Source organism: Enoplosus armatus, chromosome 11 (genome assembly GCF_043641665.1).
Source record: "Enoplosus armatus isolate fEnoArm2 chromosome 11, fEnoArm2.hap1, whole genome shotgun sequence".
NCBI lineage: Eukaryota > Metazoa > Chordata > Actinopteri > Centrarchiformes > Enoplosidae > Enoplosus > Enoplosus armatus.
The window spans coordinates 11,449,710-11,466,357 of record NC_092190.1 but is presented as its reverse complement, the minus strand read 5'-3'; the positions used below and the strand labels follow the sequence as shown (position 1 = coordinate 11,466,357).

Sequence of the window (16,648 nt, the reverse complement as noted above, 5' to 3'; positions counted from 1 at the left end):
TTCGTATTGGCAAGGCAGCGGCTGCAACTCTGTTTTAATCTACTATAACTAGTCTAGTCTTATAGTCAGTTGCAGATAACTGTAATGATTTCTTTCCGTTATCTAGTCACTATATATGGCCCACTGGAAGGCTGTTAATTAGTGTGATTTTTTCATGCAAACACATGACCCGCCTAGCAAATCAGCTGAGATGGATTCAATGGCAAATCCTGGACTTGTAAACAAACAGAGGTTAGGAGAGAGACTTTAGTCACAGCATCATGAACAGCAAATACTAAGCAGTGTGACTAATTGTGATCCAAGACAGAAAACAAAAATCTTGCTTGCATGTGATACTGCCTCACCTTTAAAGGATGAAAAATAAAGGAACGTTTTATTTATTCATTCTTTTGATTCAGTCTCAAAAAAACTTCCCATACAGCAGGTAGTACTTATATCAGCGCAGTTGTATTGGATTGTATTATTATATATTATTACAGGAGTTATTGCATACACCCCTTGTACATATTTGGGCTTATTAAGCCAAAAATGAAGAACTGGTTCCAGCGTAACCTCATGTGGATATCTGACAATCTGTGCATTTGATGGTCGAGTTTATCACCAGAGTCAGCATTGGTTCACAGACTGACTGGAGACATGAGGAAGAGTGCAGCAAAGGTACAGTTTCTTCACATTTCATGCTAATTATGAATCTCTGACCTTGGCTGGTAAATGGCTGTGAATGTCTTGAGGTAATTATTAATTACTTTTAATTATTTGCAGACTATAAATACCCAAACCAAGAAACATCAAAAGCTCCTCAAGAATTTGGGGTTGACGTCGAAGCAGATGAGAGTGTTAAGGTCGGGTAAATACCCGGAAGATGATTTACAACGACAAACTCTCAACAAGGTATTCTAGCTTGAAAAACCCCCCTCTCTCTCAACTGTAGAGATGGTGTCCTTGACAAAGTAAAAGCTTTGCTAAGACACTCAGAATACTAGAGGTTTCTCTGAACTTGACTGAGTATTTTCATGTGATTAAACCAACATTTGAAATGCACTTTGTGGAGGGACTTTGACAAATTGCGGATAGATTAAATTAGCATATATGAGGTCTTTTTGTGTGTTTTAGAGATACATTTACAATTGGCAAAGAAATACTGAATTTTGAGTTTTCATGGCCTTGTCTATCCTTGTCACAGTGTAAGTTTTATCTTGTGAAAGATGATATGACATGGTATCCAGAGACATGGAGTTTCACGGTTTTGATTTATTCATGAAGCACAAGTTAAAGACCTCAAAGAATTTAATAAATTATGAAGTGTCTTTGTTTTTTTCTCCTCAGAGCGTTCCTAAAAACATGAAGTCTGAGTTGGAGATATCCCCAGATAATGAAGTGTTGGATTTGCTCAGTAAGGAAACTCCCCAAACTCTCGCAGCCTGCCAAGGAGAAACTGAGGAGTCTTTAACTAATCTGGACAAGGTATGGGGGAAAATGCCACTTTTAAACCGTTCCTTTTCCTCTTCTCATATAAATATGAATTCATTTACGGGACATGCAATTAGTCTGCGTTTATCTCGTATCAAAACTTGCCTGTCACTGCTGCTGCTTGTTTTAAAACATGCCATGACTGTAACATGCTTTTTGAATACCTCATTAACTGGAATATTTGGACACTATGAATTTCTGACCGTCTTTTGGAGAAAGGAAAAAAGAAAAAAAAGTGTCTACTCCAACAACGTTTTCAGATCCCAACCTCAAGTGGATCAGACTCATCAGACCCATCGCTGCAGACCGTGTTGAACATTTTCTGTAAGAATTGCCAGCAGCGAAAGAAACCCCCAGTGACCAGTGATCAGATAGCCAACAGCGTTGACCCAAAATGAGTGAAAGTGAGTGTGCAGCTAACCCTGCTGTCAATATGCAGAGCAGTGTTGGCCTGTTAACTACTCTGGTCCAGACTGAAATGCCTCAACAACTACTGGGTGGTTGCCAGGATATTTTGCACAGACATTCATGGTCCCCAGGGGATGAAGCCTACTGACTTTGATGATCCCCTCACTTTCCCTATAGCGCCATCACGAGGTTGACATTCATGGTTCAAAGTGAAATATCTTGACTACTATTGGATGGATTGATGTGAAATTTGGTGCAGAGAATATAAATCCTAATGATGTTTGTCACCAGCAGGTCAAAATTTTAATTTGTCCAATATTTTGGTTTACCCAAGATACAATGTATCTTGAATTTTGGTGTTTGAATTTCTGAATGTTTGACTTCAATCAGATTCTTAGATCAGAATTGTCTGTCTGCATTTGTGCAAAAATCAAGAACCACTTGAAAATGCATATTGAAAATTTCAAAGAGGGGAATTCAAACCATTTCAATGCCATTAATTATGTGGTGTTTGATTAACATTAAGTATGCATTATGGTTAGATTTTATAATTTACTTTGCTTCCATAAGGGATGAGTAATAATGACAAATGTTAATAAATAATAATTACACATTTGCCATCAGGTCGTATTATTTTTGTAGCATTTCTACATTTACACTAATCTTTTTTTCTTTCTCTCTTTGAGTCAGTTTTTCTGCTGTGAGAAGGCATGGAGTTATCAGAGATTTTGCTGAAGGGTGCAGCGGTTATCACTGAAGAAGCCATGACTGATAGCGAACCAGCGATGCAGAAAGATCAAAGGTCAGGATCGCTCTTGTCCATTATTGGCTTCCACCATTAAATGGTTTTCAAATTAAATGTCCATGCCATTGAATCTTGCTGGATTTTCTGTGACAGACTGCAGGTTGAAAGGTTTGGAATTTGAAAGGAGTTCAGATCGTCAGACCCCTAAAGCAAGTTACACACATACACAATCTACTACAGACCGTCAGCTCTAATGCTGATTAAATTCACATATCTTTCCCTCTTGTTCATCCATGACGTGACACCTTTAACTACATTACAGGACACAAATGACAAGTATCTGCCACCATACACAATCGACTCTCAGATGATGCTTGGACTGCCGAGGAGGTGGTTTCATTGCCTGAAATAGAAATCATGGAATTGGAAAACACTTTCTGTTTCAAAGGAAAAAATGCTGGACAGAAGGTATTGTCATATGTTGAAAGCACATATGTTGACACAATTATTAATAAATTTGTCAAACACTACAACAATGGTCAAACATTTAGTGTGATTTCACCAGATTGAACCGGGCAGGTGTCGTATCCTTTCAAGTGAATCTAAATGACAACTTATTGAAATTATATCATAAATACTTGTTTGATTGCTCACCTTAACCATATTTAAAAGCTATCCTTCTGGAAGGCTTGCTATTTTTGTTTCTGCTGCACAATCAGCTGACTGGTCTTGTGTGGTGGTCCTGTAAACACAAAGCAGCCTCGCATCCAGGCAGTTTTCACCACCAGAGGACGGGGCATCTCTTATCGCAACAATGGCTCTGTTTGGTATGATTGTTTGTTTAATCATTCCTAATATTTTATTTCCCTGTTTAAATATGATGGCATATTATTTTGTCATTAAAATATATTTCATTATCACTCTCTCTTGGTAGAAGCATTTCAAGTTTATTTCAATTATTGATAAAATTGGCAGCAGACAGAAATAATGACCCCCGGTGGGAGGGGCTTATTGTTCACAAACTGCTTCTCTTTATCAGGGTGAATCTGACTCCATGGGGAGGCACCTACTGCAGTGACACAGGAGATTTGAAGAAACACTGGAGGTGGCTGGACAATAAGCATCATGATCACGCTCCGCCCTGGCAGCCTCTCTGCTTGACACTGAGCCCTAACCTCAACATCCACATCCAATCCCAAGAGCACATCAGCATCACTTTCACCTCTGGAGAACACAGCATATGGCTTAATGTAGGGGCAACAGTGTAGGTCAGTCAGTGTGGCTTATGATATTCATATAATATTAATTTGTAGCAATAGCAGAAATATAAGGGATGTGAAGAGTAGACGCAATTTTAGGCCATATTTCCTTGCTGTCGTAGCTGAATCAAGGCAAAGGTCTAACGCTGCCGGGGCCTGACATGCTTCAGAGTTATCGGCGGCAGAAGGGTGCAGAGATCAATGTCCTGCTCCAGAACATCCAGTCCCTCATCACCTATCAAAAGACTGTCAGTGCACGGAAGGTCAAGCCCCAGCAAAGCCTCATCTCACAGATGGAAAGACGGCGGCTGCCAATGAAACAGCAGCAGTCTGCCAAGAAGACCCCCTAAAGCCGATGATGTCCTTGAATGGCAGTTTCTCATTTGTGTGAAGTGACTCGTACCGTGGCGTCCCCAGAATTTGAATTAAATGACAAAGTGCTCTCTAGAAATAAAACCAAAGAACATCATTAACCTTTTTTTAATCCGAATGTTCATAAATAGTATAACTGTACACATCATTTTACATGGGACACACCAAAGCAAATGTTATATTGGCATTGTCGTTACTCTGGGAGGACCACTAGGAAACATACCCACAACTCATACAGTGCAAAACTGCCAAGGTCAACAGTCCATTACTTTGCCAAAGTAAAAGTATATAAGTTTCAATCATCCTATGTATAAAAAGAAAAAGTATAAAATGTAAGATTTCATTGTATTTTTTTTACATATTTGCAACAGAATAACAAAAACGCGATTTTGCTATGATCAGAGGGGAAAACCTGTTGGACCCGAGTGTCCTGTAGCACATCAGGCCACCATAGAGTTCTACTGAATGTTACAAAGGCTGTTACATTTTAAAATAGAGGAATAAAATATTTTGCAGCATTTTTTTCTCGTTATCCTTCCAAACCCATCGAGGGGATCTAGTCTTCTGAATGAAAGCCCCCTTACTGGCCATTAGCTACCTGGCTGATGAACAACCCTTTAGTGCCTCTATTTGCACACCCAAAGTGTCCTTGTCTGAACACTCTTAATACAATTCACCCCTCCCCCACCCTCACCCTTACATAGTGTGCAAATGATTGTTATTCAAAACAATTTGGTGTCAAGAGAGATGCAACTGTGATCACAAATCCACCCTTGTCAAAATGGATTTCTCCGACATGAAAACAACCCTAAACACAACACCACCTTCAATTTTAGACAAAACAAATGGATCAACTCAGTTCCCAAAATAATACCCTCCACTTCCCAGTTTGTTATGGACTGCAAGATGAATACCTGAACATCGACATACTTGTAGCTACTTGAGCCTCCGTCGGAGAATCTTTGGCCTTGTGCAGGATTTTGTTTTTTTGCCATCAGTGCAGCGCTCCCGGTCCAGCCAGCTTGCAGTTCTCTGGTCATCTCGCTTACTCAGCCTCACAGCTCCTGGTCATTGCTGGAGTTGCAACATCCCATTGCTATCCAGAGGGCGCTTACCAGCGTCTCCTCGCCGAACTTGGACATTACTTATTCACAGACAGTAGTAGGTTAATCTAAAAAGAGCCGTAAAAAAATGATGAGTGCTCACCGTGACTTTGCTGGCACACGTTATCAAACATTTCTCTGCTGAAGTTGCTCTCAGCAGTTTTGGATGTTGTAGCGGTATTATTAAAACTAATGTTAGGTGCCTTTGGGTTGTGACAATCGCACAGTACTGTACCTGCTCCATAGATGGACATGCAATGATTTGAAGGTCTTCTCCGCTGTATTCCTCCTGAAGCAAGGTGTGCAGTCTTTGGAATACTTGCTGGATGTTATTCTGTGGGAAAAGCCATCCTATTACTGAGTGCTGGAGGGAAATTAATACTACATTTCCATCTGGCCTACGTCCCCTCACTATCTTGTTTCCATGTCAACTGCAGAATTTTGTTTCACTCTCATTCAGCTTCACCTGGCACCTTGATGAACAGTACACAGGCAGCACAAAGATTTCTCTATTAGAGTTCAATCGCAGCTAAAGGCACAATCTCCAAGCCAAATGTAAACAAAAGGCTCAGCCCAAGTACAGGATTGACATCTTCGTCTCTCAAAAACTGATTGACAGGCCTTTTACTACAGTGAATAAATAATGAATTCATGTAAGTCATGGGTGCTTTCTTGTGCTGTGAGGTTTGTTTACATGGTAATGTCTGCACACACCGCTGCACGATAGATTCAACATCTATGAGGGAGAGAGACAAAAATGCCTTTCTATCTATGAGTTGAACTCTTCAGTGATACATGAGAAAACCTCTAATTCATATTATTTAAAAAATATATATTGATTGACCTTTGAGTGCAAGCACATGGTATTCCTGCTTTGTGAATACTTTATGAAAGGATTGTTTGAGATTTAACAATGACGTGAAAAGAAATGGACTCATGCAGTACAGTGCACCCTAGCATTCCTGCCACCCACCCGGACAGGCTTGAAAAGGATGAACTCTGTGTCTCTATTGGCTAAGTACAAGGACATGCTCTGCAAAGTGCTTGGCAGCTTGCTCTTCATCACCCGGTAGGTAGCCATCACTATATCGTTGATCTTGGCTGAAAAGAGAAAAAAAAAAAGTACTGAGGAAAAAAGACAAAAAACAACCAAACATTGACATGCCCTCTAGCATTCGCTATACAAGTTTTGATGAATTATAGTGTGACGCCGGTGGCGTTTCCTGAGACAAATCTTACCTGGCTGTGCCCAAGGTTGCTGAGACAGACTGTATGTGGGACCACCTTGGATGGCCATAGTTTTAAGAGCTGCAACCTGAGTGCAGTCAAAATAAAACATTACAATTTGAAAAGACTTACATAGCACCGGTGTTGCTGTAAGCCATGCAAACAAGCACAAGAAGCTGTGCTACCAATTCAACTCAGTCTTGAATTAGACAAAGAATAATATTTACTTAAGTGACAATAGAAAACTGAGTGAGGTGGGCAGGGAGAAAAAACCCCAGCAACAAATGACTGCCGCACAATTACAAATACAAAAGCACAATTACTGCATAGAAACACACACCAATGCCTAGTAAACAGAATTAAATATCCTGGATGAAAAACAGCCATTTCACCTTCAGTTGTCAGTAAAGTACCGAGTCCTTCAGTGATCAGTGAATAAGCAAATTCTTTTTTTAAAAGATTTTCTAAAGGTAAAGGCTGGAAAAAATGAAGGTCAGGATGAGCCGTGGCTGCCTGAGGCTAAGTCTGCCTTCGCTCTAGCAGTTACCTTGGTGAGAAACTCCTCAAGGTTCCCCACAAAGATCTGAGTCTGCTGCTGGATGAACTGCTCACAGCTGAACTTCAGGTGTCGGTCCACTTCCTTCTTAGAGTCAATGTAGTGCTCCTTTATCTCGGGTGTTCCCTGGGGGCCATAGAGACAAAGGGTTTAGCACTATTAAGTGGCATTTCCCCAAGGCAGGGTGCTATCAAAGTACAGAAAGTGTATGGTACGTTCCATAAAACAGGCAAAAAAAATAAAAACATTACCTCCAACAGGAATTCAAGAATGGCGTTGTGACTGTTAAGTCGGAAGAATTTGGGAACAGCCTTAGGGTTCAGGATTTTGAAGGCAGCATCTTAACACAAAGCAGAGATTAAATCTGGGCTGGTGTAGAATTAGAGTGCCCTCTAGTGCTACAAATTTAATATGACCTTGACTGAGATGAGGGTGATAGGAGGAGCGTATCTGCCCTGTGAGCCATCGGTTAATGTACATTATGGTGTAGGATTACACTGTAATTTCCACATTAATTGTTGCCACTGGTGCATGTGATAGGCACAAGTTGCTTAATGAGCATGAGAATGTAATGACTGGCTTTATGGAGCTGAACACCAATGTTCCCTCCACCTTTAATTATCTTACCTCGCGTTTTCTTCAGGTCCAGGGAGATTTCCTTGATGGCAAAATCAGTGTGAAATGGGGCAATCTGTTCACGCATTATCAGCAGGTGCTTGATCAGGAAAAGTTGCCCATCTATTTGTGTCTACAGAAAGTGATAGCACACTGTTAAATCCACACTGCAGGCTGCCAACACAAAAGGGCATCTGCTGAGTAGCCAAGCTACAGAGAACATAAAAAGCACAGGCTCAGAGAATATATCTAATTAATAACAGCTGATTAACCATAGCTGGAAAGGGACATATTACTGTGACAAAAAAGGCAGTTGAAACCATTTATTACTCATCTAACGACTAAAACATTGGAAAAAGACATCATCAACATTGGGAGGGAACACATCCTCTGAGATTAATGCTGCTGCATTAATTTGAAGTGTTAGGTTGAAACGGGCCAGTTAGCAACAGACAGACAGCAAATCTGAAGGTGAGAGAAGCCCATAAATAAAGGATGGTCTGCTGAACACTCTGTAGAGCATAATAAAGAACCCATTAAAATAAACTTTAAATGACATCCCAGCTGCTTTAGTTAAGGATCCTGTAGCCGGAAGGAATTTGAATAACAGAGCATGTTATCTAAGAGGGAACTGATCTTATTCATTACGTCAAAAGAAAGGCACGTTTCCAGCTATTTTAATAATAATAACAATCTGAAAAGTTAAGTAAAAATACAAAACCATGCTCTACTCTTAACCATGTGTGCCAACCTTGTTTTTAAGGATGATATCCGAGGCTTTAAGCAGGGACTGGATGCAGGCAGATAAGGCTTCTTGAGATAAACCCTGGAAGACTGCTCTCTGGAAAAAGACCAAATCACAGCAAGAAACACAGGAATAAGATATGCAAAAGTGGAAAAACTATATACCACACATCCTGCACATGTTTTAGGATAGGAGAGTATAAATTAGCGCCAAATAAAAATTGAAGACTCACATCTATACATCTGTAGAGCTTGGACAGACAAACCAGTGTTCGCCTAACGGTGGGGTACCACATGCCGTGCAGATCAGCAGGAGAAATAGATGTCTGTAGGCTTGATGCTTCTACACTCCCTGGATTCATTGTACAAAAGCAGGAAGAGCCATCAGGCAAATGACAATAACATCAAACGTTGTAAAAGAAAGCAAGCGTCACAATCTGGAAACACGGACCGGCATTGCTGTTTCTTCTACCATCAGGATCCTCAAGCTGAACATCAGAAAACATGGACTCTTGTGACATCTGCTTCATCTGCTCTTCCTTCAAGCTCTGAGCAATTCTCTATTGATGACAGGAAAGGAAAGGACAGAGTTAGCAGACAGACAGCGTTAGATTCTGGAAAGTCGTGTTTTTCCATTTGCTTCTTTTGCTAAATTAACAGATAAAATTCAACTGGCAAAACAAGTCTTAAGACAGACAGAAAGCCACATAAACTTCTAAAGAAATATCATAGAGATTTCATAGTAAGAAAATAGTGTAGATGAAACACATTAAAGAGCTGTTAAATATCAGTTAAGACTCAAAGGCATATTTAACAATGTGCAGATATTCACAAGACTATAGACTTTTGAGGGCCTTTAATTTGCATAATTCAACTTAAAGCATTAGGACTTTTCAAGGACCTGTAGACATAAAGTATTACATGTTGGAATGTGACTTTTTTTTCTCCTTTGCTTCAGTAGGAAGTCTCTAGGTTTTTAAAAGCTTATATAAAATTAAACTTGCTAAAAAGAAAAAGCCTTGAAGACAGACAAAAAGACAGATAAATATCTAAAGAAATACCAGAGGACATATGCCTACACTATCGGGGAGATTTGATATTGAGACATTCACAAACCTGAAGACCTTACAAGGCTTACATTTACATACATTTCAACTTAAAAACAGCTTGAAAGACTTTTCAAGGACCTGCAGACATAAGCATTTTGAAAAACATTATCTTAGGCTCTGGGATTTTTCCCTGTTTTTACATTTTATAGACCAAGCGATCAAAAAAAAGAATTTTACAGTACATTAACACCTAATAAGAATATTCATTAGTTGCCGTAATTACATCCATGTTGCGTACAGCTGGTTGGCTAAAACTGATTACAATCAGTGGAGGTTTTGTTTTTGAAGATTTTACAATGGGAAAAACTACATCCCTTTCAGCACAAAAGACTTACCTCCATCATCTCCAGTTTCTCAGGATAGGCCAGATCCCCGGGAGCTGGGTTGTAGCCTGTGATATCAGTCTGGATGTAAATGTGAGTCCTGTAGACCAGCCTCTCCTGGACATCCTCCAGCATCTGCTTCACTACTGCATCAAAGGCCCCCAACTGAGCAGCTACATTAAAGCACACAGGGGTCAGTTTACAGTTGAACCAATATCAAAATCACAACACTTTGTTGCGAATAGATACATCAGATACAAGTCCTATAGGGTCTTAACTATAAAGTTGATGTGTAGTGATGGGAAACCAGAATGAATAAGAACCAAAAAGGCATGTTTCAAAGGAAGAAAAATCATATTCCCATGTATACCGTGTATACTTTCACTTAAGTTTGTGTTCTCAGATACTAACCCACTTAAGTGCACTGGCCCTTAAGTGGGTTACAAAAAAACCCCATGCAATTGAAGATTGTTCAATTTACTGAACAAAAAAGTTTGTTCAGTAAATATGTTGCTAACGCCAGGAGCCAGGTAGCACAAAGACTGGAGGCAGGGGAGAACAGTTAGCCTGTTTCTGTCCAAGGCAACAAAATCAGCCTACCAGCACATCTGAAGACGCTGCATCTCGTTTGTTAATCAAACAACAGCTGCATCTTAACGAAATATCTAACACCCCATGTGACAAGTGAGAAGCTTTAAGGAGAACAAAAGTGCTAACCTACCATTGTTGTGAACGTGGTCTTCCAGCATCTCATTCTTCAGGATGCTGCAGAGCTCAGACAGGGTTTCCAGGTGAATGATGTGGATGATTAGAGGCCGCAGGACATCATACAGGGACACGCACAACTTCTCTAGCAGCTCGCTGTCAGAGATTAAACACCATTTAATTGCTTTGTACAACTTAGAGAAGTCTAAAATTATACTTTCTGTTCACTTCAAGCGTTGAGTTTTCTCAAAGTTAAGGAATAAAGTAATGACTAAAAATAATTATGTAAACTGTTTTTTTTTTTTTTAAGTTTTTGCTCTTAAATAGCAATACAAATTGTCCATCCAAGCTGTGTAAATTGGTTTTTCAATCATTAAACATATCAAGCTAGAAAACTTGAAATGGCTATTGTGCACTTTGAAGCATCACGCCTTAAACAAACACATAATGACTGCATGCGTGCTACTAGACGCTCTCGGTGTGTGTTCAGTGATCATGCTACCAGCGAGGCGGATGCTACTCACTCTAGGTTAGGTGTGGGTTTAGAGAAGAAGTCATTGTACAGTTGGTGTTCATCCTGGCACACGTGAACCATAAAGGCACAGCCACTGCGAACCTGTACAAATACACATAATGATCAGCTGCCGCAGTGCCAACCAATACTTTGCTTCGGCTCCACTTCAAACACGCAACACAGCCTCCCACATAAATGATGCAGGCACCCATTACAGCAATCATTAACAAGATGCATAACCTTTTCCGAGTTTCATTAAAGGAAAAAATCTCGGACAGGTGGTGCGGCTGTTATGATGTTTATTGCGTGAAATTCTGACCTTTAATTATAGCATCCCCATCAAGCCAATTAGTGAAGTGCTTTTAAAATGCCACAACAGCGTCAAAATACATAGTCTGTCCAGGTGCCAGATTTGATCAGTTATGTCTGAGGTATGACATCAGAATAAACCTTTAGGTCAATTAAATTTTTAAACACTAGAGGAACACGACACAATCGTCACTGCTTAATAGAGGAGGTGTGACAGAGTATACAAAATAACAGTGCACAGTAATTCACTTGTGAACAAAACAAGAGTAAGCTTTGGATGCCCGCTGTACACAATCTCAGGTTACACTCGTTTATCATGTGCACAGCTTTGTGTCTGTACCAAAGACTCCAGACAATATCCCAGAGGAACCATGCTTTGCATTCTTTGCAAGCTCAAATGTCACCTTACTATATCTAAAAGGGCAGTTCCGCTTTGAACTAGTCATGCCTTACCAGAGCGCAGTGGTCTTTGCTGTTTTGGTTGGTCAGGTCAGTGATGGTGGATGTAATGCTGGGACTGAGGAGCTGCTCTCTCTGGTCAAGGTAGCACTGATGGATCTCATCTAGGAGCTGATGGTATCTGCTCACAGCAATATAAGGAGGGATGAGTTCATTTAGCACGGTAACTGTAGAAAGGAACTATAACAGGAATGCTAATGTTGCTACTTTATTCTGGAGAAATGCTAAGACTCACTCTGGAATCTTCTCTGCTCGCTGTTCTATCTGTTCAATCAGTGACTGAAAGACAAAAAAATGTTAATTTTATTACAGAACATAATTGATGCATAATTTCAGTAGGTAATGAGAACATTATACTCACTCTAACTTTAGGTGCAACTGCTCTAAACTTTACATAGTAAAGAGTGAAGGCATTGTCTGCATTGGTCAAGCCCATTGGATCCTGAGGGAGACAAAAAAAAAATTGATATTGAATTTGGCACATACAGTGTCAATGCCTCTATACACTGTTGTTGGCTGTGTAGGAGGAGGAAATGTGACTTTTCCTTACCCTTTTCGTTAACTGGCTTGTGAGATTCTGCATAGTGTTAACAATGTGGATCTTCATGAAGTGCATAGCTTTAGAAAGACATTGTTTAAACTTGGCCAAATAAACCGGATAGTCCTTGAAATTGGGCTGCAATCAATAGAGATAGGCGAGTGTTAGACAGCTTTAATTGTGATCACATAGCATACACAGCAATGCACAGATCATACTACAAGGGAAGCACAGCTCTACAGTTATAACAAGTCAACAGTATGTTGCCATGATCTTGATTTATATTTCTCATTGGAAAAAACATCACAAAACTCATCACAAATGTGCATTCATTACATAGAAGCATTCAAACACATTTACTGCTTTCAAAAAGGTATTCTATCGATGATAATTAAATGAGATCTGCAAAGACTACAGATCTACTTACATGTGAAGAAACATATTCAATGCAGTCATCCAACTTCGACAGCATTGGTATAAAACCTTCGCTATTTACAGACAAGGTTGGCGAGTTCAGTTTCTGCAAAAACAAAGAAAAAATGAGGTTTGAAGTAATTCCACACATAAACGATTATAATCTTCCAGCTCAAGGATATTTTAATATAAAACTAGTTTCACAGATTTTACTTTGACATTTGAAAGGTTTAGAAGGTGAAACAAAAAGTAATTATGTAGGAAATGTAGCTGACATCCAAGTTCTTCAGAATAATTTTTTTATCTGGGACGTAACTGATCTCTGATAATAATTAAATCTACTCTAATATTGAATTAGAAATTAACAAAATTCAGTTATCAAATGTTTCAAGATGTAAACAACAAAACACCCAGCCTACCGTGTTAATGTTTTCTAACTCATTAAAATATGACAGTTTCTGCTGTATGCTCTCTGCCAGGTCAACAAGCTCAGACTGCAAAGAGAGAGAACAACAAACCACACAGTTGACACAATATGGCGTGACAGTTTCATTTCGGTTTAAGTTCAGTTCAGTCCAAGTCGAATGGTCCAATCTACATATATTTGTGAACATAAGCAGCCATGCGGAGGAAAAGAAGGAATGAAAATAAGATATTAAATATGCCAGAGAAAGAATGAGCAGCAGACCGATTTTTTGTGACCTGGAGAATGCTTGCTAGCAATTTTATGTTCAGACATGCTTTTATCCGTGTGCTGCATTTCCACTCATCTCCAGTGACTCCTTTGAGTTTTACACAATTTTCCAGTTCAGAACCGCTCCAGAGTTTAGACCATACAGACATTACAGCTAATTCTGCAGTTTCTGGGTTTGGGAGTGATGTTCATATTTGCATACAATACATACGATTTAAACATTTTCTGCTGGTCAAGTCTCAGCAATCTGCTCATCATGTGGCTTGGCTTAATGGATGGATAGAAAGGCGTGCAGCCTACCTGCTCTTTTAGGAGCTGTTCACAGGCCTCATGCAGGGTGCCAGTCTTATTGGACACAAAAAGATACTGTTTCTGAAGGGAGTCCAAGTGCTCCAGGGCAGTACTGACATCTTTCAGAATAGCATCGCATTGTTCCTGGTAGCAGTTTAGATCATCTCTGGTTTTCCTGAAGGGAAGGCAGACATATTATCTGTTTTGCTTACCCAAAGACAAGGCGACGCAGTGAAGCTACCTTTGGGTTTGTACAGCAATTTTGACAATGTTTTAACAGATGCACTGTTCTTTACGGGTTGACACTTTCAAGCATGTTGCACTTCTGATCGAACCTTAGACAGGGGGGGTCACAGCAGATGTACTTTGGGTTGGTGGGTGTGGGGTGGGAGATGGACAAGCATTAATGTAGAGCACATCGAGTTTGCTTGTCATGATGCAATGCAATGTTGCCATCAACTGTAAACAACACTGCTTTGCCTTGTCTAAGTGATTCGTATCTGATTTATCTTATCAAGAAACTTTACTCTAAGCCTGCCCTCCTCTAAACAGGCATATGGCCAATAAATTCAGTAGGACACCACAGTGTAGGTGTGTAAAGCACTGTAACATTTATGCACCTGTATTTTACGTTGTCATCCTGGTCCATGTTTCCCTGTAACTTGGCAAACCAGGCAAAAAACTGCAACACAAATTGGCATTGTATTAAAATCGTGCATGTTATTATGGTACAGTGTGTCTGACTGGCAGCAGCACTGTTTACTGCTGGCAAAGACAAGTCACCTGCTGTGCAGTTTCTATCCTGTCATTCTCCATATCAAGCATCTGGAAACCCTTGAGCAGGACGTCCTCTGTTGAAGCGGGCACAGTCGCTGTGAAGGGGGACTGCAAGGACCGCGACGACAGGCTGCACAAGTCCTCAATGGGCAACTGCAAAACAAAACAGGACTGTCTCTCCGTTTCTAAACATACCCAACAAGCCTTCATACGAAGCTGGCTAGGCGGCTTGACGTGGCGGAGTGCAAGTGCAAGCCCGCTAGTTAGCATACAAGCTAACATTCCGTGATATATTAACTTTCATATGCTGTTTACATGGCAGAGAAGTTAACCAAGTTCACATAGAGGCAGCGTCAGGCTTTGGTTAACCTCACTGACGTTTATAAAGTAAGTTAGCAACCCTGTTAGCTAGCTAGCTGGCACCGGAGTCACATCTCACCTCTGACGGGATAGAGAGCGTTTCAGCTTCGGATCGGATCTCCAGGACAGAGTCCATTTGTTTGTCTGTGAGAGGAGCCATGGCATCGGTGCGGCGATCCCATAACGACAGTTTCTCCCGGGTTTCTTTATCTGTTAGGTCCAGGAGGGACTGATCTGTAAACGCCATCGTCACTTTGTATAGCACCAACGTCAGCAGCAACGCGCAGGTACTTCCTGTTCCGGGAGCGTGGGCGGGGCTTGGTGTAGCGGCGGACCCAGCTACAGTACTCTAAACACATCTCAAAAATAGTTCAATTTACTCAAAGATATTTTAATATGACTACTTTTCATCTGTGGTGGAAGAAGTTATATGATCTTTTACTTACGTAAAAATACCATAAAGAAAGTCCAGCCTTCAAAAGTATTAGCAGCAAATTGTACTTGTATTTATTATTAGAATTTTATTCCTAATTCATTACAGTCCAAGTAACATCTGAACGTCGTCAAGGTAGAGCTCATTTTAACATCTGTATATACTGTTGGGCACTTTCATCTATAACAATGCAGATTCTATTAACTGATCATATGTTGACATATAAAATCTTGATCTGGAAAGTAACTAGTAACTACAGCTGTGAGATGTAGTGTAGTGGAGCAATATTTTCCTCTGAAATGTAGTGGAGTAGAAGTGTAAAGTATTTGGACAAGTGTGTTATGTGTGTTGGTTATAACACCTTCAAATCAAACCAAATCAAAACAGTCAATTCATAATGTGTCTGTCCATGAATGAATAGATTTAGCAGGTTTAAATTGTAATACATAAATAAATAAAAGATGGCTAGAAGTGCTGGAACAAAATTGTGTTAAAATGTTTTATAACCTTTATTTTTCATTCCTTTCGTAGATTTTGACAAGTTACTCACTTCACATTAGTTTTGTTTTGATTGCTCCTGACCAAGTGCTATTTATTATGTATTTGTCTTCAACTACATCTGCCTCAGATATCACCTGGATGACAGCTGAAGCCCATAATATAACGAGAAACCAACACCACAAGACAAATGATAGATGGGATTTCTGGGTGGGCCAGATATGGCCTCTGGCAGCAAAATCATTTATCACAGAAAATACAAATCCAGCAGGTGGAGCCCCGGGGCACATTTTTAATACTTCATATTGAGATTTTCAGTTCTTTTTCATTGTGTCTGCAATTTAGTTTATTTCCTCTAAGTACTCACTCAGAGTAAAGCATTTGATCAGACTTAGTGTTGCAGTCACATTGCGCAAAGATAATTTGTCTTATCCCCAACATACAGAGCCTTAACTTCAATATCTGCCTACTCTACTGTGTCTGTCTGTGTTTAGGTATGTAGAAGTTAAAGCACAGAAGAACAAAAAATGTGTCTTTGTTTAGATACGTTCTTTGCCACAAGGTCTTTTTTTAATGAAAAACAGACACTGAACAAATATGTGTACAGGTTTTTTTCTTGTTTCAATATACTGTAAGTGACTAAATCATTGCAAACATCTTACAATCAATGGCTCATTGTCTTGAGAAAAACATTTATGTTTTACATCTACTACATGTTGTATGAG

At 39.8% G+C, this 16,648-nt stretch overlaps 1 protein-coding gene and 1 pseudogene across 2 annotated transcripts; one reads left to right on the top strand and one right to left on the bottom strand.

Moving 5' to 3' along the window:
- Window positions 1–154: 154 nt before the first annotated feature.
- Window positions 155–4,232, top strand: LOC139292194 (glutamate-rich protein 6-like; annotated as a pseudogene).
- Window positions 3,565–15,239, bottom strand: cog3 (component of oligomeric golgi complex 3). Of its 2 annotated transcripts, XR_011597617.1 has the most exons (24): window positions 15,072–15,239; window positions 14,639–14,785; window positions 14,476–14,537; window positions 13,865–14,030; window positions 13,290–13,364; window positions 12,884–12,976; window positions 12,469–12,594; window positions 12,280–12,360; window positions 12,154–12,197; window positions 11,913–12,039; window positions 11,161–11,252; window positions 10,653–10,792; window positions 9,944–10,104; window positions 8,951–9,059; window positions 8,733–8,851; window positions 8,507–8,596; window positions 7,768–7,888; window positions 7,392–7,480; window positions 7,132–7,266; window positions 6,597–6,672; window positions 6,331–6,458; window positions 5,593–5,691; window positions 5,185–5,425; window positions 3,565–4,326 (listed from the first exon to the last, which is right to left on the bottom strand). XR_011597617.1 is itself a non-coding variant. In XM_070914405.1 (23 exons), exons 1-23 carry the CDS (start codon window positions 15,237–15,239, stop codon window positions 5,396–5,398), a joined length of 2,478 nt encoding a protein of 825 aa, XP_070770506.1. In that variant the 3' UTR covers window positions 4,944–5,395. The 2 variants fall into 2 exon arrangements, 1 of the variants encoding a protein (XP_070770506.1); XM_070914405.1 differs by lacking the exon at window positions 3,565–4,326 and having other exon boundaries at window positions 4,944–5,425.
- Between the last annotated feature and the right edge of the window lie 1,409 nt (window positions 15,240–16,648).